The sequence below is a fragment of the Carica papaya genome, chromosome 6 (genome assembly GCF_054855325.1).
Source record: "Carica papaya isolate Zhongbai chromosome 6, ASM5485532v1, whole genome shotgun sequence".
Classification (NCBI taxonomy): Eukaryota; Viridiplantae; Streptophyta; class Magnoliopsida; order Brassicales; family Caricaceae; genus Carica; species Carica papaya.
The window spans coordinates 3,013,215-3,035,605 of NC_142314.1; the positions used below are offsets into that span (position 1 = coordinate 3,013,215).

At 32.8% G+C, this 22,391-nt stretch overlaps 2 protein-coding genes and 1 pseudogene across 2 annotated transcripts; 2 read left to right on the forward strand and 1 right to left on the reverse strand.

Annotated features, from left to right (window-relative positions):
• Positions 1-1,791: 1,791 nt before the first annotated feature.
• Positions 1,792-3,390, forward strand: LOC110808171 (uncharacterized). Its single transcript, XM_022033561.2, has 3 exons — positions 1,792-1,950; positions 2,147-2,212; positions 3,041-3,390. The coding sequence occupies exons 1-3, from the start codon at positions 1,903-1,905 to the stop codon at positions 3,086-3,088; spliced, it is 162 nt and encodes a 53-aa protein (XP_021889253.1). The 5' UTR covers positions 1,792-1,902; the 3' UTR covers positions 3,089-3,390.
• A 564-nt stretch (positions 3,391-3,954) lies between these two features.
• On the reverse strand, positions 3,955-6,881 carry LOC110808173 (ribosome-binding factor A family protein). The gene is made up of 4 exons (XM_022033565.2): positions 6,427-6,881; positions 5,954-6,127; positions 5,125-5,334; positions 3,955-4,399 (listed from the first exon to the last, which is right to left on the reverse strand). The coding sequence occupies exons 1-3, from the start codon at positions 6,778-6,780 to the stop codon at positions 5,188-5,190; spliced, it is 675 nt and encodes a 224-aa protein (XP_021889257.1). The 5' UTR covers positions 6,781-6,881; the 3' UTR covers positions 3,955-4,399; positions 5,125-5,187.
• A 7,051-nt stretch (positions 6,882-13,932) lies between these two features.
• LOC110808212 (protein SMALL AUXIN UP-REGULATED RNA 12 pseudogene) lies at positions 13,933-14,865 on the forward strand (annotated as a pseudogene).
• Positions 14,866-22,391: the final 7,526 nt, after the last annotated feature.

Sequence of the window (22,391 nt, forward strand, 5' to 3'; positions counted from 1 at the left end):
GAACCCTCCCAGACTGCTCGGTTTAGTGGGGGTCTTCCTCTCCTCAGCTATTTATACCTGCATTTCACGAGGAATGGTTAAGTAATAGTTCATTATTTTTTGTGTTTCCTAAAGATTTTGTGTAAGAAATGGTTCTGAAGAACGCGACTCTGATACCAACTGTTAACGATCTCGAAAATTTCAAAGGAAATAAATTATAAATTTAGTGCGGAAGCGAACTAAATAGTTGGGATTTACATTCTTTACACAATAACTGAAAGTACCAAATAAGGCTTACGGGAATAACCATTCTAAAAGAGCAATTAATAATAAAGAAATAAATTAAAAATAAACAAACTGAACGTCCTACTCGCAATCCTCTTATGGATCGGACTTTGGATCCTCGTCCTCTTAATCTGAAATTGTTAATGAAAGAATGAACTACACTAGCCCGGTAAGAATATCACACTACTCACCGATACAAAAATAAAAGTTGATAGAAATCATAAAAATAACTAATAGAGCTCTTAATTAAGCAAATTTATTTATCATAAATAAAATTATTTACCGTCTACTTACCGTAATAATATTTACAAAAACAACCTATAGAGTCAATAACATAACATATATCATAATTTCATATGCAATCAGTTGGAACAGTAAATTTTCTCTTTTATCAGCATACTGATATCTATGGGGTCCATAAGGATGTCCCCACTACACGTGAATATTTTTCTTTAACATTTTTAATTAACGGGTTGTCCTCATACCTTGTCCGATATGAGTATCAAATTACCAAATTTCGATACCCTATCCGGCATGAGGCAACGTTCACGATAGAGTTTCCTATGTATCCGGTCCGTCCACCATATCTCAAGATATCCAGTAAGACTTTCGTTTTATCCATTTACTTAATCAAACAATTTTTCATTTACCTTTAATTTTCAGTTTCCCAATTCAACCGTAATCATATAAAATAAAGTAAAACATGCATAAAAGGAATACAATCGCATCCCAGTTTTCTAATTTAACTGTAATCACATAAGTCAAGCAATACATGCATTCAAAACTATAAAATCAATCAATCAGGTATTAGTTGTTTATTTTTAATCTATTTCTTTGGTTATTAGTTGTTCGTTTAGAATATTATTTTCATAAGCCCTATTTGGTACTTTCAGTTATTGTGTAATAAATGTAAACCCTAACTATTTATTTCGCTTCCGTACTAAATTTATAATTTATTTCTTTTAGAATTTTCATGGTCGTTACATCATTTTTGTTCATCTATAAATAATAATTATTTACACCATGTGTTAATACAATTTTTGTAGATTCAAACCAAATTATTTAGTCAAATTTTTATTTCAAGACATTTATAAATATAGATTATTCTTTTTATTATATATTTGACTATTTGGCTGTTTGATAAATTTTTTGTAGTTTGCTATAGTTTACTTATACTTTGGAAATATTTAAATTATTATTTGTTACCATTTAATTATAAATTATTATCAATGAATTATTATAGTCTTAAATATTAATAATAATAAATAAATATGAAAATATAAATTATAAACAATAATAAAATAAAACAAAATTTCTTAAACTACAAAAATTAAATTTGAAGAATTAAATTTAATTATTTGCAAAGAAGGTTAAACAAAAAAGGATTTTTTAAGCGACCAGGTCCGAGTGACATGGTTTAAGGAGATATTCGTAGCGTACATGTTGCAGATCGAACCGTCGATAGCGAAGGTCCAGAAATACTAACCCTAAACTCGACCGTAGCCAAACACAGCCCATGGTTTTCATTAGTCCCAATCCCAATTTCTAGGGCTTAAGCCTTTGCAGATTCTTCTCATAGCTCTCGTCTTCTCATCAACCTACAAGCACCCAGCACAGCGAATCAGAGTAAAAGTATAGATGACGCCGCCTCTAGGTCCATACTCCGGCACCAGCACTCTGGCTCTGGTAAATTTTCTCATCATCCTTCTGTTTGCTGCCCTAGGAAATGGAGGAAAACGAGCGTGAAATTCTAACAAAGATCTCAGATCTCGATTGATTCCATTAAATTCCCCCTTCTAAGAAATCAAATCAGTTTGTAATTAGAATTTAATATCAACAGTAATTTGATGAGACTTTTTTTGTTTGGTCTTTTGGCCAATAGGTGGCTCGTGCATCTGCTTTTTCATTTGGTCTCGTCTATGGCAGCATGAAACTCAAGTACCTCAAGGTAGTCTCTTTCATTGCTTAACTTTTAGAAACTTCTAGAAACTTATGGCATTGTTGTGATGCATTCTTTGTGGTTAGATGTGTAATGCATTTCAGAAGTTTATAAGTTCATTTGATGAATCCCGGGTGAGATTATTGGTAATGCAGAGTGAATTGATGTGTCTTTCTACCTTATATTGGAATTCGGAGTTTCGTTAGTTAAGAATATGGCTCAAACTTCTTATTAGCTGATTGAATTTCATCCCTAAACCTAGCTGATTTTGAAGTAACCTGCTGATTGATTATAGTTTCTTGTTAGGTAACAGAGGTAATTCCATATTATATAGATTACTTTACGTTTAATCTGCTGGAAATATGCGTTGAGAAATGTGATTAATGCCTTATTCCAACTGAACTTGGTCCAGCGGAAGTTATTATTTTGTTCAACTGCCGGGGCTTTTCATGGAGTCTATCTGTGGGCTTCAAGATATTCACTATCAAATGCCTGAATGACTACGAGTGTGTGAAGTGGAGTGTTTTGTTTGGTTTTGTTTTCCGAAAAGGGTACCAATATTCAGAACCCTGCTTCAGGTGGAGAGCCAAAGACTCTTAACCTTCATGCTCCCCTTCTGTTTATTTTTCTTATTGTCTGTTTGTTTTTGGTAGAAAAACATCTGTTGGCTGATGTAACAAGAAAATGTAGTTAACACTATTTCTGTTTGCCATAACTTCATGAAACTACGTTTTACTATAATTATCTTTTCTATCTGTTTTCAAACTCATATCCTATGTGCTTATACTTCTCAAAAAGAACCCAAAATTTATAACACTGCTTTGGTTCCTCCTGCAGGCGAAAGCAAAGTCTCAGAAGAAAGCTGAAGCAAAGGCGCATCATTGAGAATGTGGTTTCAATTTGAAGCTGTGGGATCTGGATGAATTCTTTGGATTTGAGTTAGATATAGAAATAATGCATCACAGCTTGGAATTCTACCATGTTCCCATTTTGGCCTGATCAGTATTATAGACCTGAACCTTTCATCTTTGCAATTTTTTGTACTTGCTTAGTCATTCGAGAATTATTCAATTAGTTGCGGATGGCCCATGCCATTGATGTTTTAGTTTCAAAGCTCGGGTGAAAAATGGGGATACTCCTTCCCTTATCCAAATAATACTCTTTCAATTACTTTTTGGCTTGAAAAATCTGTCATGCTTCTTGTCATTCATTTCCGCATCGATTGACCTTGCAGTAATGGAATGGGATACTGTGACATCATTCCATTTGAAAAAAAAAGTGTTTCTATAGTTTAGTCCATGAATTCTTCATCAGGCCTCAGCCTGAGCTTGTTGATGGCGTTGGCATGAAGGATTGTTGGTGTGGTGGTTTTCAGCTCAGAAGTATCTGTCATTTTCTTTTGAAGGACTGAAATTTTTGTGCTAAATGTGGGCATCCTGCATCTAGCTATATTTGTGAATGGAGACTTGAATAAGGAGCGGTAGCATGTAAAGTTTAGAATCCCCACTCTGTTCATGTTATCTTTTTTGTTTTTGCAAAACATGATTAGGTGATATTAATTGAGTTTGGTTTAGAATTGGTTTATTCCCAATATTTTATATAGCAAAGGGAAGAAAGTTTTACCTTGTTAATTTAAATCTGCTGTAGGAAATATAAAATAATTGATTAATTATTCTTTTAAAAATTTACTTAATATAAATATAATATTATTTTGTTGTTAACTACAAACTAAATAAAACAGCTGGAACACATTTACACCAAGTGGTTTACTTTTTCATATTCTTCTCTAGGAGGTTAAAGATTGGAATGTTCTGAAAAAAAAGTACTGACTTCGACACAAGGAACAATTTCACAAGAACTTCTCTAAAGTTTTTGTACATTTTTCATGGCTAGTACTTTGCATTGATGTAAAAAATGTTCCGAACAGAATTGAAAAAAAAATTCTACAAATATTATCTGAGACAAGTGTTTTTTGTTGGATACTAACAAATGTTTACATGATAGAAGTAAAATTTCTCAACTTCCAGAGAATCCATCAAGCTGGCTTTGACATTTGACAGTAGTAGACAACCACACCCAGAGCAGATGGCAAAGTCTCAATATCTTCGAAAGGGATATAGTTTAAACATAAGAGTGCTGGAGCGAGTGGAAGACTAAAAGTAACATCCTTGTTAGCCACCTATTAGAGCTAATCATCTACATCCAGCAAAATGATCGTACATTAGGCAATTCATTAATATTAACCCCTCCCCCCAAAAACAATTTTGACTCCTTATGTTTGATACTTAAAAGAAAACCCACATTGAAAATGAAACATAATACTACAAAGTATGACATGGGTTTGAAAAATAATAGTACAAAACTATTCATAATTTCACTAGTTTCTAAATTTTGTTTTCATTTCAACAACTAGAAATATTTTTATATATATTTATGAGTATACCAATAAATATAGGCAAATAGTAATTTAGACATAACCATCCTCGTAAGACAGAATAGATCCAGAGCAGAAACCCTAGATTCAACGCATTTCGTACCAACAAAACTTATGATTCTGGATAATGGAAATTACCATTGATATACCCAAGTTTGTGTTCTAACTTCAACTTCTGTTTAACTTGGAGTCAGATTTTAAGGTTATGCAAATTTATTAAAACTCATCACTGAGACACATTGCATATGTATGACTACTATACCTATATATGTAGGCTCGTATAGATACAAAATCCTTGAGGGTAATTAAGCTATTGGGGACAAATTCAAATTTCATTTCAATAGGGAAAGCAATATTCTAGCCTATAAACTAGAACTATTGGCATTCAAACACTCATCTCAAGATTCTTCTAAAGTGTTAAGTCAATATATCAAAGTGAGTAGGCGCAGTCGCACTGAACCTAAACTGAGAAAAGTATAGGAATCACCTCTAACAACATGAGATGATGCTCAGCACAAAGCATTTGAACAGCTGCTGCTTAAGGAGGCAATCACTTCACATAGATAATGTCGTCATCCAGATCATCTCCCTCCCAATCTCTGTCCACTTCAGGTAAGTCAGATGTTCCAAACTGCTCTTCTCCTTCATCTTCTGCACTTTTCTTCTCAGCCTTTATCCTATCTAATATTGCAATCACCTGCAAACACCATAATTAAACGTTACTCTTTCTTGGCCATAGTTGTTCTAAAAGGGACATCTCATAAAATCCCACCAAAGGGGACAAACCAAATCTACATAACCAGCAAGAATCTCAAGGCCTTACACCAGAAGCCCTATCTCGATAATATTTGTTGCCTGATAAACTCACCTCTAGGTCCAAAATCAGATCTCAATCCAGTTTTTCCTATGAATTCATATGGAATAAGATCCCCTAGATCATCTTGATCAAAGAGGTGTGTACAACGAATAGGATAACTTTGATTAAATTGTTATTCTATTCTTATTTAATTCTAAATCCTAGTTATTGATATGTGGAAGTCATGATTTATTATATTTGATGCACAATTGAATGAACTTCACTTATATATTTAATTCCACAATAATGAATTTGTATTTTCCACTAGTTAAAGAAAGAACCACAAAAAAATAAAAAGCTAACTTGAATCGAGTATGCATTACTTGGAACTGGAATACTAGTTTGATTCAGATTTCTATTTCATTTACCTTGCATTCTCTCATTATAATACATTCTCATTCTTGCCCTTATATTAAACTATCAAAAATAAATAAAATGGAAAGAAGTGATAAAATCTTACCCTGCTTCCTCTCTCTAAAGATTCATCTTCAATAAACCGAATCTCTGGCGTCAACCTCAACTTCATTCGCTTCCCCAGCTCGCTCCTAACATACTTCGCCTTTGATTTCAACCCTGCAATAGCCACCTCCTTCCCTCTATCATCTCCAAAAACAGATACATACACTTTCACGACCTACATTCACATGTCCAATATAAACAAAACCTATTGCATTACAAACAAAAACAACACTACCTATTAAGAAAAAAAAACCCATTCCCAAACTATAATACTGTCCAGAAATTCTCATTTTTTTCACAATTATGCCAGCGAGCAAATAGCATGGTGCCAAAAAAATTAATTCAAGCACTAAATCTAACTTGAAATACACTAAATTTAGCTCAAAATCTCAAGTTAATCGAAAAACTAATGCACATCCAGAAAAGATTTCTTTACATAAGAGCGTATATATATACATGTAACATGATTGATACCTGTAAATCAGCGGAAACTTCTACATCGCTTATGGTGGTGAGCGAAGAGAGGTAACGGTCGGCGCCTAAGGCAGCTTCTGGTAAGATAGCGTACTGTAATACCTTGTCTGTGAGGAGCATGTCCGAGAGTTCCCTTCTTATCTGCTTTGCCACCATTTTCACTCTCCTCGGATTCGCCATGCATTGTACACTCCCGCCTATCGTCGTATTGGTGCGGAAGCGAATCGAGACCGTTGGTTTCAAGGTGAAGATGCGAGACGAATTGGAACTGAGGGTTGTGATTGGTGTTGGCACAGAGTGGAGGTGATGAGCCGCAAGATAAGGTTGGCGATAGTGGAGAAGTACGTGAGGCATTGCTCTACTGGATTACTCCTCTGCTTCTTCTTCTTCTTCTTCTTCAATTCGTCGAGCTTCTTTTTTGTTTTCTGTTTTAATTCTAAATTTTCCATTTTCAATATCTCTTCTTGTGGATTGAAGAGAGAATTTCAGCAAAATATATCTGAGGGTATTTCGGTAAATTCAGTTATGAACTCATTACACCTGTGCCCTAATTAGTGGGCTTGAACCAGTCACTTGGGCTTCTTCTTTATCTTGTTACTGTAATATTTTTTCTCTTTTTTATAGTGTTATATGTATTGATTTATTTTATATATTTTATTTACTATTTTAATTTTTATTTAATAACTAATAAAAAATAAAATTATTTTATAGAAAAAAAAAGCATAATTACTGAATAATAAAAAAAAAAACTTAAATGTGAAATTATTAGAATAATCTCTTAATTAATAGTGTGTTAGTATAATTTTAATTAAATCTCACTGAATTTATTATATTATATTATTAAAGGAAATAAATATTTTATGATAATTTTATATATATAACATATATGTGTTTGTTATTAGAGAAAAACAGTAAGAGGTTCGTGACCAGTCAAATAAGTATATGTTATAAAATAAATTAAAGCCATTAAAAAATTAACGTAACGTGGTGGTCAGTTTACTGGATCTCCATCTCTTCTTTTCAGGAACTTGTTTGAGTTGATTCTAATAATTTAACTAATGAATTTTGGTACTGTCATTGTTTAAGTTACAATCATTTAAAAATAATATTATGTTATTTTAAAAAAATACAACCATAATATAAAAATATAATTAAAACAAAGCATATTTAGAACCTATTTATATATTCGAACCACTTGTGTGTGTATATATATATATATATGAAAAACAAATCTATATAAAAGATTTGATCTTTATTAGTTCCATGTCTTTACTTAATTACCAAATATTAATAATTAATACGTTTTAGTTCATGTGATTGATTACATGAACTAAATCCCTCGCCATCAAAATATTTGTCTAACCCTTGTCTTTCGTCTTCCTATCAAAATCCAAATCTATATACGTGTTGGTTAATATATATATATATAACCCATTTTAAATACAAGCAAATGTAATTTTTATTAATTTATGCTATATAAGTTTAAAACTAAACTAATAATTATTTTATTTTATTGTGCACCTGATACTAAATTATCACGAAATTTTATTAATCATTATTCACGTCATAACTATAAAATTCTCCATTGAAAATTTGATATTATAAACACCAAGAATTTTTAATAATGAATTTAGTTTATAACTTAATGGATACTTAGTATAAAATATTAATCAAAATTAGACACTATAAAATAAAAAATAACCCTTTATATATATATATATATATATATATATGTAACACCCTTTTTTTTTTTTAACGGCGTAAGATAAAACAATCTCATGACCCAACACGCAAATCTCATGTCAATTTAATCACACATAAAAGAAATTTATCCACAGTTCATTGTTCAAACCTAACGTAAACTTACAATTCTACATATACATCACATGACAAAACTATATCATACATCTCCAGCAATCAGTATCCATATTAAGATAAACTTTTATAGACTACAACCCGCCACAAAGAAAACCCGTGCCCTATGGCACTAAAGACTAGGCTCCGTAACTAGCAATTCAGATCCCGGCTCCATTTCTACTTCATCTGTTAATGATAAAAAGTGAGTTCACATAACTCAATACGATAAAAATCAAGTTGCAGGTATAGTATGCAGTGACAAGAAATTCAGTAATGTCTATATGCATTTCTCCTACACAACCCAAGTCATACCATAGAACCTCCCTACAACTAGCCGTCAATAACCTACCCTAAAAGACCAGTTCTAGTTATCAATAGCACACACAACAATAACAAATCTAATACTCCCATAGGTACCCTATCTATACCACCTACATCCTGCTCTAACACTGCCATAGTACAACACCAGCCTCACTTATCTCGGTAGACTATTCATATTACATATCAAATGTGGCCCCCCTTGGCCGAAGCCATACCCTGAGCACCCATGTTCACTTTCATCACCAATATCGACTACCCATACCCAATTCTCTACCCCTCGATCCTAATGGGCCACACACACACACGGACACCATTATATCTCACGTCACCAACATCGGTAACTCATACTCACTCCTCCATATCTCGACCCCAATAAGCCACACACACACACGGACACCATTATATCTCACATCACCAACATCGGCAACTCATACTCACTCCTCCACATTTTGACCCCAATAAGCCACACACACACACAAATACCATTACCTCACGTCACCAACATCGGCGACCCATACTCACTCCTCTACCTCTCAACCTTATTAGGCCACACAGACACACAAGTACCATTATCTCACGTCACCAACATCGGTGACTCATACTCACTCCTCTACCTCTCGACTTTATTAGGTCACACACACACACACAAATACCATTACCACACGTCACCAACATCGGTGACTCATACTCACTCTTCTACCTCTCGACCTTATCAGACCACACACACACACAGGTACCATTACACGCATACGCCGGCAAGGTTCCCTCGCCAACCTCTAAATTTACAGCAGCTATACCAATCTATTCCCATCCACACACTCACACTACACAACTACCAACATGCCCCTACTCTCCCATCCTAAACCACACTCTATAATCCCCTCCTGTGTCATCCTAATATCAAGCAACTACACTCTCCGCCCCCTCCAAACCTACCGCTCCCTACTGTTATAATACGCCTCTTCCCTCACCCGAATCTCTTCATACACATCAATTCCTATATCATAGTCTCCTCCATCGCACAATCCGGAACTCTCATCTCCCTCATAGCCCTCACGCCCCGCTTCCCTTATTCTTCTGCCTCCCCAGGGGCTGTTCGAAGCATCCCGACTCACACCGTCACCATCACTACACTCATCCCTCTCACTGGACACTCACCGAAGACACTCTTCCTTCTCCTTCCGCTCGCAACTCCCTCCGCACCTCCACTCACGCACACAACTCTCCCCGTCATCTCGGATCCCCCACACACGCCAAATTCCTCATTCATTCTTCCTCTTAGTGGCCTTCCCTCTGTGCTCACACAACCTCCACTCTCTCCCACGGATCTCCCGTATGCCCCAACATCGCCATCCTCTCCCTTCCCACGGCCTCCTCCGCAAACGTTTCTGCCATTCAGTCATACACTCCACCGCCTACCTCCACCTCTCAGCTCCGCCATGCTACATACGGACTACCTGGCCTCCGCAACCTGCAAACAATTTTACAACTCACACAACACCTACGCAACCAAAACTTTTACCGTACCTCCCATTTCCATCTTCCTTCCTTCTGCCGATATCACCGTCACTGTTCGCAGCCTTCTTCTCTCTCCCTTTTCGCTCCTCTCTGCTCCGACTCCCCTCTCTCTCTCTTTCTGGAACCTTCTTTCCTCTATTCTTTTCTCCTTCCCGCTCTCTTCCTTCTCTGCTTTTCTCTTTTCCTTTTTTTTTTCTTCTCCTCTCCTTTTCTTCCCTTTCCCGACCCCTATTTATGTTCTACCAGCTTACTCAAAACAACGTCGTTTTTCTCCTTCAAAAAACGACGTCGTTTTCCCCCTCTTTAAAACGGCATTGTTTCCTCCATTTTTTTTTTCCAGTCACTACAATATATGTATACATGATATTTAAATGGTAAATTTTATTTTTTATATATGTTTTCTAGTGACTAATTTTTTTTTTATTTATAAAAAATTATAAATTCGAATTAAATTATATTTTTTTTATTGTTATTGAATAAAAGTATATTTTAATTTAAAAATATAGATTATATGGAAGAAAATAAAAGAGGTCGATAGACGTATATACAGGGCAATATATGTAATGTAGCGTAGGATAGATATATAGCATGTGCAGTTTCCCAAACACGATTATTATTAGTCAAGCGTTAACTGCGGATAGTAATGAAACCCTACCCACATGCTCTAATTTTGTGAATTGTGCAGTCACTGTCTCCTCGCTATCCCTGTACCCAAACACGGACCAAATTGGAATGGACATCCTAAATTCAACTCCCACTTTTATTTATTTATTTATTTATTTTATTTTTATTTGACCAATTTTCAATTTTATTAATTATATACACCCACCAAAAATTAAAATGGAAAATTGAAATTGTTGACGTTTTAAATAACCATATGATTGGGTCCTTTTAAAAAAAAAAAATTAAAATATTAAAATTAAAATATTAAATTATAAAAATTGTTAATTAGAAAATGTAATTATGAAAATAAAACATGATTATTATAAATGAAAACGGCAGATTAACAGCAAATTAGTCTTAAAATTAAAGAGAGGGAAAGCATTATTATTACAGACTGCAAGCAATTGTACGTTATGGTTATGATGGTTGATCAAGTAGGTTGCTTTTGTTCCCAAAAATAGACATCATGTTGGTTAGTACGGTTGCCACTTACAAAAATATTAAATTAAATAAAATTAGATTTATCTTTTTTAAAAAATAAATTAAATTAATAATATGACCCAATAACTTTTTTTAATATAATTTTTTCTTTTTTATGATGTTTATATTTACTATAAATTATTAAATTAGTATATAAAATTTATTACTCGTTAAATTTTAATTTCTAATATTACTAAAAATGTTTATTTATTTATTTTCTCTTTTTTTAATTTACTGATGGGTATTTAAAAAATAATAATTTTTGTTAATTAACTAAACTACTAATAAAATACACTCGATATTTTTGTTAATTTATTAAATTTAATTAATTTGTTAAATTCAGTTTTGAGATATATTTTTGAATGCACTCAAATATTTTTTATTAAAAAATAAAAGAAATTTAACGTTTAGAATGAATAAAAAATGTAATATATTAAATTATGACGGACAATTTATTAAAATAAATCAAAATAAATGACAAATTTTGGAAACTAAATTGATAATTTGATATGATGTAATCGAATATATATATATATGTATGATTGATATCGAACAGTATAAAGTTTCATTTGATTCATCCGTGGGGGAAAAAAGGACTAGTTTATGTACTTCGTGATGGAAAAAAGTGTATATATAAATATGTATGTATGTATATATATATATATATTAAATATGAAAATGAGAATGGACCCATTTCTAATCAAGTTTACAAGCAGGTCCCAGCATATATTCTCTAAATCTTGCATTATTAACCAAATTAATCAAGATTAAAAAAAAGTGTGGGAGACAAGAGATCATGGCAGTAGAAGTAAACAACACATCAACCCACCATTCGTAAACAAAATTACAAAAATATAACATCTACATATATCTATATATATATATATACATATATATTACATATTCAGTGTACATACATATATATATATATATGTGTGTGTGTGTGTCATTGTCTCGATTAATCTATAACTTTCTCCAAACTAATCATTTTTGTTCACCCATATAATTAACACTAAACACATTGACTAGTTGCCCATTTGCAAAAAGAAACAAAAAAAAAAAAAACATTAGTGACTAATAGCTGCCAAATTAAGCTTAATTACATCTTCTAATTTTTAAACTAACTAATTATGAAATTAATAAAAAAATTTAATTTATGATATGAAACAAATAATACATTTATCTACTAATTATTTATTACATTGATAGTTGATATATATATATTATATATAATTATTGAAGTATATAAATTTATAAATTTTTTTAAAAAAAATTATGATTGTCTATGGTAGGTAAAAGTAATTAGAATATGATGATTGGTAATTAGCGTGCTGGTCTCCCTTATACGTGCCTTGATTAAAGGTCAAATTAAGGATCTATTTAGGGAGGATTAAGAGCAAGCAAACAAAAGGCAGTTGATTTTCATATCGCATTGGATTTTGCATTTGTAGACAAACAGAATCTAAACAAATCATTTGTATATCCACATTATTATTATGTTATATTAAATATGTCTTATGATATTAAAATTTTTTTTTAAAAAAATAAGAAAATTAATCGTAACTTAACAACTCCAAATTAATATAACCAGTAACATGATAATCACACGTTCGAATTTTATTTAAAATATAAAGTTTGTCACTTTATAAATATATTATAAGTACTAATATATAATATATTGGTAAAATTTATTGATATTAAAAACTCAACTTAATAATATATTAATATAATTACAGTGATTAAATTAAATTTAATATTATTAAATTATGATGCATCCGAACGAACTATACATTATGTGACAGTTACGTTTCATTAATTAAAATAATTACAACAAAATAAAAACACATGATAATATTTTTTTAATTAAAAAAGAACTATAAACTAATAAATTAATAGACACAATATTATATTAAATTATAATTTATTCAAAACATTCAGAGTAGACACTTATTTATAGTAAGTTTATAGATGAAATTTATCGTAATAATTTGAATTAATATAAGAAATAATATATGTACTTATGGGTTTGGTCATTTCCAGTAATTGTTGTAATTTGTAATCTCATGTTAAATTTAGGATTATAAATATATTATTGTAGGTAAATTTTATTTTCTATTCCACAAGATTAAAGAAAATACTGAATTGGGGAAAAAAAAAAAAAGTTAAGCAAATTGGTAGCTGTAATGGATATCAGCTGTTAAAAGAGAGGATTTTGCAAGCAAAATCTCATGACATGACATTAAAGGAAAAAAAAAATATTTATAAATATCATATTTTGAAATAAACAAATTTTACACGATTCATTGTATTTGTTTTTTCTAAAATATTTTTCTTATGTAAATTACTTAATTTTATTGATAATTATTATTTTAAAAATAAATTTATTATAACAATTATATTTTTCGTAAATTCATACAAGGAGACTGATTTTTTTTTTTAAAAAAAATATTAAGATAACATTTTTATAGATTAATTTAATAAAAAAGCATATATTAATTTGCAAATCAATTAATGATTTTATTAAATAAATAAAAACAGAAGGTTTGAAGACGCACGTTACTGTCACAGCCTTGTTTGGTCACATGTACGTGACCGCATCAAATACAACAGACACAATCTCGTAAATATCTAAAACTTCAAGGGCATTTCCGTAACAAAAAAAAAAACCTTATAATACCCAAACTCCCAGCAATATTCCCCTCAAAATCAAAACTTTCAAAAAATATTTATATATAATTCTCTCTCTCAGCAGCCATCCACCAGACCAAACCAACCGCCGCTCCGTTTCCACTCAACTTCCCATCACTTTCCCTCGAACCAAACAGAATGCCGGCGACCGAGACAGCGAACTCCCAGAAGATCCGTCACATTGTTCGCATCCGGCAAATGCTGAAACGCTGGCGCAGAAAGGCTCACACCACGGCGGCGCGTGGAACGCCTTCCGATGTCCCCGCCGGACACCTCGCGGTCTGCGTTGGCTCCAGTTGCCGGAGGTTCATCGTTCCTGCGACGCACCTGAACCACCCGATCTTCAAGCGCCTCCTTGTACGCGCCGAGGAGGAATACGGATTCGCCAACGTAGGGCCGCTCACTATCCCCTGCGACGAGTCACTCTTCGAGGAGATCGTCCGAGTCGTATCCCGATCTGACCCGACCAAATCGGGCCGTTCATTCAGTCTCGAAGACTTTCAGCGATGTTGTCACGTCGATGTGAAGAACAAACTCGATCTTCTCAATGAATCTCGACCCTTGCTTTATGGATTCGCCGATAAGTCAGTATGTTAATCGAACGTGTCGGGTAGATTCAACCGAGTCAGTGAGTTGAGTTCATGGTGCTTGCTAACAAATTTTTATTTTAGCAGATTTTTTTTTTTTTTTTTTTTAAATTTCCAACTTCTTTTTGGCGTTAAAAAGATGAGAAAAGATCCGAACTTTTTAACGTTGAATCATATAGTTGGATTTTGAAGGAGATGGCAAATGGTGGGTGTTTTTTTTTTCCGGTATCCGAGTCATCCCGAGTTGAATCGGAGAAAATTATGAAAAGAAGAAGTTGTTCAATGTAAAAAATTCAGCAATTCGATTTAACTAATTTTAGTATAATATCCCTAATTACCTTTTTTTTTTTTTTCCTTTTGATTTTATGTTATATGTATATGATATGGTTTAGGATGCAATTATGATTGTTATTATTTTATGTTACGTTTTGGGTATTTTGTATTTATGATTATTATTATTATTTTTTTTTAAAAAAAGAAAATTGTATGTAAAGATGAGAGAATTAAATAATAAAATTGTAATTTAATATTGAAAATCTTTTACTCGAGATAAGATAAGATTCGAGTAGTGATAAAATGTTGAAAAAATAGTAATAGAAAGGGTAAAGGCATTGATTAAAAAAAAGAACTTTATAATCATCCCACATAGTGCTTCTTCTTCTTCTGTCAATTATTAATTTACATTATGTAATGAATTTTTTTTTTTTTTTTAAATATTTACATACTCGATGCTCGGTTACTCATCAAAACACCAACCACATGATTTGTAAATCATAATTAACACTTAATGATATGTTTTAACTTAGATTATCGGATTAATTTGATTAGACTCTAAAAATTGAACCAAAAGAACAATTTAATTTACATAAAAAAATTTATTTAATTTAATTTTTTTTTATTTTTAAAATACCCATTTAATGAAATTAGTACCCTTATTTTTAATTATGATAATCATGATATTAAAATTAAATTAAGATTTTGTAGGTGGGGCCAATTTAGAAAAATTTGACCAAGTGATCAATTGTATTGTACCTATGCATCTTGAAAAAAGTGCTTCCATGATGATAGTGTTCACGGAAAGTTGTCCTTTCCCACCCTACCATTTTTTTTATTTTTCATAATAATTATTTTAAAAAGTAATATTAAACTTTTCTTTTTAAAAAAAAAATAATAATAATAAAGTGGAATTAAGCCTCTTTAAACGGTCGCATTTGTTTTAAATAATAATAATTATTATTATTATTAAAAAAAGGAAGAATTGGCGACTAATCACACCCAAAAAGTTATGCTTTTGTGCCCTCAAAAAAAAAAAAAAAAAAGTTAGGCTTTTTAGATACTCCTTGTGCATGTGTATAGGCCACAGGCCCATTGGTAGATTCATTTATAAAATTATATATATAATATAAATCATTTTAAATACATTATACATATGAAGAATTATTTGATTTAAATCTATACTTTTTTATAAATATTAATTATTTAATTACATAATATAAAAATAATTTTTTTATTTACACATTAGACATAATTATTTAATTTTTTTAAAAAAAATAATATAAACAAAATACAATTAAATTTAAATTAATATTTTGAGTTATTTAAGTGAGTTGACAAAGGAGGATATAATTTTGTAAAAGAAGAGCGTGGGTGAGGGGCGGATTCTTTTAACATAACCCATTTTGGGTCTCAATCACTCTAATAAAACCAAAATTATGAGACTTACACAATCTATTTTATAATAATATAAGCTTTGATTAAGGCCTAATCTTTTCTCAAATCCACAAATTTTAGATTAATTTACGATTTAAATTGTCAATTAAATACTAAATTGACTGTTTTAAAGATCGTAAACTAAATTAATTTAGTTTCAAATATTTAAAAATTCATGTGTAATCAATCGACTCTTGATTTATATTTAGGTCAGGCTCTAATTAAGGGCAAATGGTGTTTGATTATGTTTAGCTTTATATCACGAAAGCAACCTTCATGCTCTAATGTTAATTAATTTATAATTGCAATTATATAATAATAACATACATACATATATATATATATATATATATATTTATAATACTCCCATCATGGTTTCATTAGTCAAAAGAAGCCACCAATTAAACCAACCTTATTGATTATATAATAAATATTAGATAAGGTAGCTATGTGTAAATTAATTAATTTCCCAATGTAATTAAATTTCTTTATTTTATAATTACCAATATTCCGTGGTGATTAGCTGGACATGGCATATTGACAACTTATATAACATCAGCACAATTTTTTTTTTTTTTAAAAATTAAAAGATAAAATTAAAATTTTAATCTATTGTGATTACTTAAATTAAAAAAAAAATTAATCACCATAAAATATTTATTACTTAAGACAATTTAATTATTATAATTCTACTAATATATTAATAAAATAAATTATCAATAATTAAATATTATAAATCAATCAACGTAATTTAATCAATTTGTGTTTAATCTTGTTGGTGTTACATTCAATATTTCATAGTTGTTGTAGACTTGTGGTGCATGAAAGCATGGTTATTCACCAACGCCAACTGGCATCAACCCCCCTGATATTTTTAACCACCCAAATTAATTACACTTAATGTTAGATTTAAAAAAAAATGATTTGATTTTGTTAATGTATTTAGATTAGTTCTCAACCCCAATTTTTGATTGAATTAGTCTTTATGTTTTGAAAAAAAAAAAATTATTGATTTAGTCTCTCTTGATCCATCTTTAATGTTGTTAGGACACGCGTTACACGTTAAATCTAACACCATATAACATATAATTGAACAATGTGTAAGTGAATGTTATATCAGATATCATATGACGTTTCAACTTGATACTTTTAAAAAAATACTCCCCCACGTGTCTATCTTCTTTTTTCTTACTCCTGTTATAAGATAATTCGTTAATTTAAAATCATGTCGATCCAGGTAGATTTAGTTGGTAGCAAATACAAATGATAAGAATTCCCATAGCGATGAAAATCTCCAGGAACGACTTGTCCGAATCAAGAGTGGGATGGGCCGATAATCGGAAGGCTCGTTTGAGAGCCACAAGGTCCTTCAGGACTCACAGGTTGCTTCTTTAGATGGATGCTCTATCGATTGTAACGGTGGTCTACATAAAGATGCAGAATATAATAGAATATGAAGAATTTTAGTAGAAAATATTTTTTAGACTAATTAAAATTAATTCATATTTATTTTTTTAAATATCATGTAAAATATAACATGATATCTAATATAATATTTATTTATATAGAGACTAATTAAAAAATATCACATATTATTAAAATTAACTTGTGATATCATAATTAATAATGTTCAAAGCTCATTAAAGAACAACTTTTCAAAAGTACACGAATTAATTTCACTACAATTTAGACAATGGACAGTTTTTTTATAAAAAAGTAATAGTTCATGAACAATCATTATTTTTCCCTTTAGGATGAACCATCATTCATATAAACTATTTTAATGATAGAAATACATATTCTATGTGTAACAACCACCAGAACTTTTTTTTTTTAATTTTTTTTATTAATAAACACAATTATTTATTTGTTTAATTTAATTTATTTTATTATATTTTATTTTAATTTAATAAAAAAGGAGTAAAAATTATTAAGAATTAAATTGAAAATAATTTTAGAAAAAATAGGTGAAAAATTGGGTTCGGGTGATATTTTTGAAAGAAAGATCAGAAATCGGAAGATCAAAACGTAATTTAAAAAAATTATGCAATGTCAGACACCCGGTCAGTAGTCCCGACCAACCAGGACACGCCAAGTGGAAGAGGCACTGACGCGGGGGGAGCCATGTGGGCGATTTGCGTTCGTCCGATTGAATGGCTCAGGTCCGTTCCTGCACGCACGGACAGCCCAAAGTGAATCACGCACGGACGGCCAAGATTAGATCACAATGAACGGTTTAGATTCACTCCTTATTTAATCGCGATCGGACGATCCAGATCAAACGTGACGAACGGTCTAGATCAAAAGCGAATGGGTATAAATAACCCCATCCGCACTCAAACCCTAACCTTAGTCGCCAGAACTCCTCGCATGAGAAGACAACCAGCTGCCGAGGAGCTGACCGCCGCCACCTGCCGTCGCACCGGAACCCTTTCCGACTGCCAAAAAAGATAAAAATTTCTCATTTTGCACAAAATTCAATTTTAAACCCACTCATAGCCAAACTGGAGTGAAAGAACTGGTCAATTGGCCAAAAAATACTGACGAAGTCCGACGGTGCCGCTGCGGGGAATTCCACAAACCGCCTCTGATGAGCCCCTTTCTAATTCCCGTTTAGCGTAATTTTTTCACCATTGTGATCACTGTTTTCTTCTCTATAGGTTTACCAAAGCGAAACACCAAACTGCAATATGAAATGGAGGAGTCGTCGCACTGGAGAGCCCCGCCACCGTGCCGGATTTTTGAAATTGGCCAAACAGGCCCTGAGACTAATTTTGAGTTTATTTGAAACATTTGTAGGTACTATAAGCCGTTTCAGTTTTCGAAAAAAAATCAGGGAACCTAGGGACCGCTCGTAGGCGCAGTATTTAATGGCCCCGGAAATTAAAAGAAAACGTATATATTTATTCTCAGTGCGCAAGCGAAATAAAATAGATTATGATTAACATCCCTTACACAATAATCAAAACGTATTAAAGATATGAAAGAATAAACTAACTAAAAAAATACTATAAATGAATACTATAAGGAAAACTAATAAATCTTTAGACTTCTACTCGCCGTCTTCCTGCAAAACAAGCTCGGGAACCTAGTCCTCCTGATCTGAAATGGTTAAGTAAGGAATGAGCTACACTAGCCCAGTAAAGATGTTACACTATCTCACTATCACAGAAGTAAAGGTTGGTAGAAAACAAAAACGACCAATGGAACATAATTTATAACAAATTCATTTATCAATAATAAAACCCTTTACTGTCCACTTACTTTGGTGATATTTATGAAAACAATAACATTATAAGCATCATAAGATCATGCACACTCTGTAACATAACACATATCATACTTTTGTATTTCAATCATCAGGCAAAATATTTCCTCTTTTATCAGCCTACTAGTATCCATAAGGGTCCCCGTTACACGTGAATCATTCACCTTAATTTCAGGGCCGTCCCCATACCCCGTCCGGTATGAGCGACAAAACCATAAACCTCAATACTCCGTCCGGTATGAGGGTGAAGCGGGTTGTCCCCATACCCTATCCGGTATGAGTGCTAAAGCATTTAAAATCTCCATACCCCGTCCGATATGAGAGACCACGTTCCCAGTTGGGTTCCATATGGATTCGGTCCGTCCACCATCTCCTAGGATATCTAGTGAGGCTGTCGACTTATTCGTTTATAAATTCACATACCATCCTTATTTTTCTTAGTCTCAATTACCTAATCAACATGTATACGTAAACCAGTAACGCACACCAAATAAGGCAACACAACATCGGGTTCATAATAATTCAAACCATAATCGATTAAACAGTTATTCATGCATACGTAATCACAGAATAAACAATCAAATACTATATTGTATTTAGACTGTAAAATACATCAAATAGGAACAGACCGACAAATACATCAGGTTCGGGCTCCATTAACAATCATAATTAATTATACATATCTATTAATTCATAAAATACCGTTTAATCATTTATTAAGCTTTAATGCCGTGATAAGAAATAGAGTGAGGGATCCTTACTTGTTTCGGAGTCTGAAATCGGGTTCTCACTGCGCTTACGGGCAGTCCCTAGATTCTCTGAATCTTTTTTTGAAAACTGAAACACACTTTCGGTACCTGCACATGTCCCCAAAAAACCCCAAATAAGATCCAGGGCCTATTCAACCAATTTCGAAATTTCGGCACGACGGCTCCGCCGTGCTCCGGCGACGGCGTCGTCGCTTGCGGTGGCGATCCGCCTTGAGTTGGTTGTTTTTGGCTGAATTCGGCCAAACTTACATTGGTTCATGTGATAAAACACACGTAAGGCCCTCGGTGGGCCGAATAAACTCAAAAAATCGATACTTACCAGCGGCGAAGCTCTCGGGTGCAGCGGCTCCTTCGGCGCGAGTCACGATTTGGTGTTTTGCTTCGGTCAACCTGTAGAGGAAAAGACGGTGGTCATAGTGGTATAAAAATTACATCAAACGGGAATCGGGAAGGGCCTCATCGGAGGCAAAAATTGAAAAAATCCGCGGCAGCGCCGCTGGGCTTCAGTGGCACTTTCCAGCCAATTGGTCAATGGTTTGGCTTTGATTTGGCCACAGGGAGGGTTCAACATCGAAATCTGAGCCAAGAGGAAAAATTTTACCACGTTTGGCGGTCGGAAAGTGCCTCGGTGCGGCGGCGGTCGGTTCCTCCGGTGGCAGGGCTGTCTTCTCTAGCGAGGGCTCTGGCGGCTAGGGTTTGGGGTTGGATGTGGATGAGATTATTTATAACCCTTTCCTTTTAATTTGAGTCGTCCATCACGATTTAATCTGAGCCGTCCGATCGCGATTAAATTAAAAATGAATCTGGACCGTCCATCGCGATGCGATCTGGGTCGTCCGTGCGTGATTAAATCTAGGCCGTTCGCACGCGTGCAATCTGGGCCGTTCGTGCGCGCGTTTGATCTGGGCCGTCCGTGCGCGTGGGAACGGATCTCAGCCGTCCGATCGCGCGCATGCGGATCGCCCACGTGGCCCGTTCCTCGCGGCCTTCCTGCGTCAGCGTCTCTGCCACACGACGTGTCTTGGTTGGCCGAAGCTGCTGACCGGGCTGTTGACGTGGCTGCTGACGTGGTGTAATTTTTTTAAATTGCGTTTTGACCATTAGTTTTCGATTTTCTTTTCAAAAACACCCCCAGAATTTAAATTTTCACCCCTTTTTTCTAAAATCATTTTCAATTAAATCCAAAAAATAATTTTACCCATTTTTATCATTATTATTATTTTTATTCTATTAAATTAAATTAAAACTATATAATTATTACCTAATAAATTAATTATTAAAATAAAATAAAATCAAAATAATTCCAATAATAATAAAAAATAAAAATTTGGGTGTTACACATTAAACCGTTTAACTTTTTGACGTCAAATCGAGTAAGGATTCCTCACCTTATTCCCTATAATGGAATTGAAGTTTAAATATATAATAATACAGTATTTTGTACAAATTAAATAGATGTGCATAACTAATTTCGAATTGCTAATGGAGCCCGAACCGGACATTGTTCTCTATTGATTTATTTTACAATCTAAAAGCATGATAATATATGATTTATCTATTTTATGGTTTAAATGCATGTATTAGTGTCTTACTGGACCATTCTTTGATTTGGGATTTGAGACATGATTGTATTACCGGATGCATGTTTATTTATTTATGTGATTATGTTTGATTTGGTAATAGAGACTAAAGAAAAACATAAAAGAGGTGTGATCAAATAAACATATGTAATGACAGCCTTATTAGATATCTTGAGAGATGGTGGACGGATCGGGTACATGGGGAACCCTACCGTGAACGTTGTCTCATATCGGAAGGGGTATAAAGATTTGGTAATTTGACGCTCATACCGAATGGGTTATGGGGACGACCCGTTTTACCCTCATACCGGACAAGATATTGAGGTTTAATGTCTTGGCGCTCATACCGGATGGTATATGGGAACGCCCCTATAATTGAGATTGTTAAAAGAAATGGTTCATGTGTAGTGTAGACATCCCTATGAACCCCCATGGATACTAGTAGGCTGGTGAAATGAGAAAAAGTTATGATTTAGTTTATTGTTAATGGATATGAATTTATGATATGTTTTATGTTGCTGAT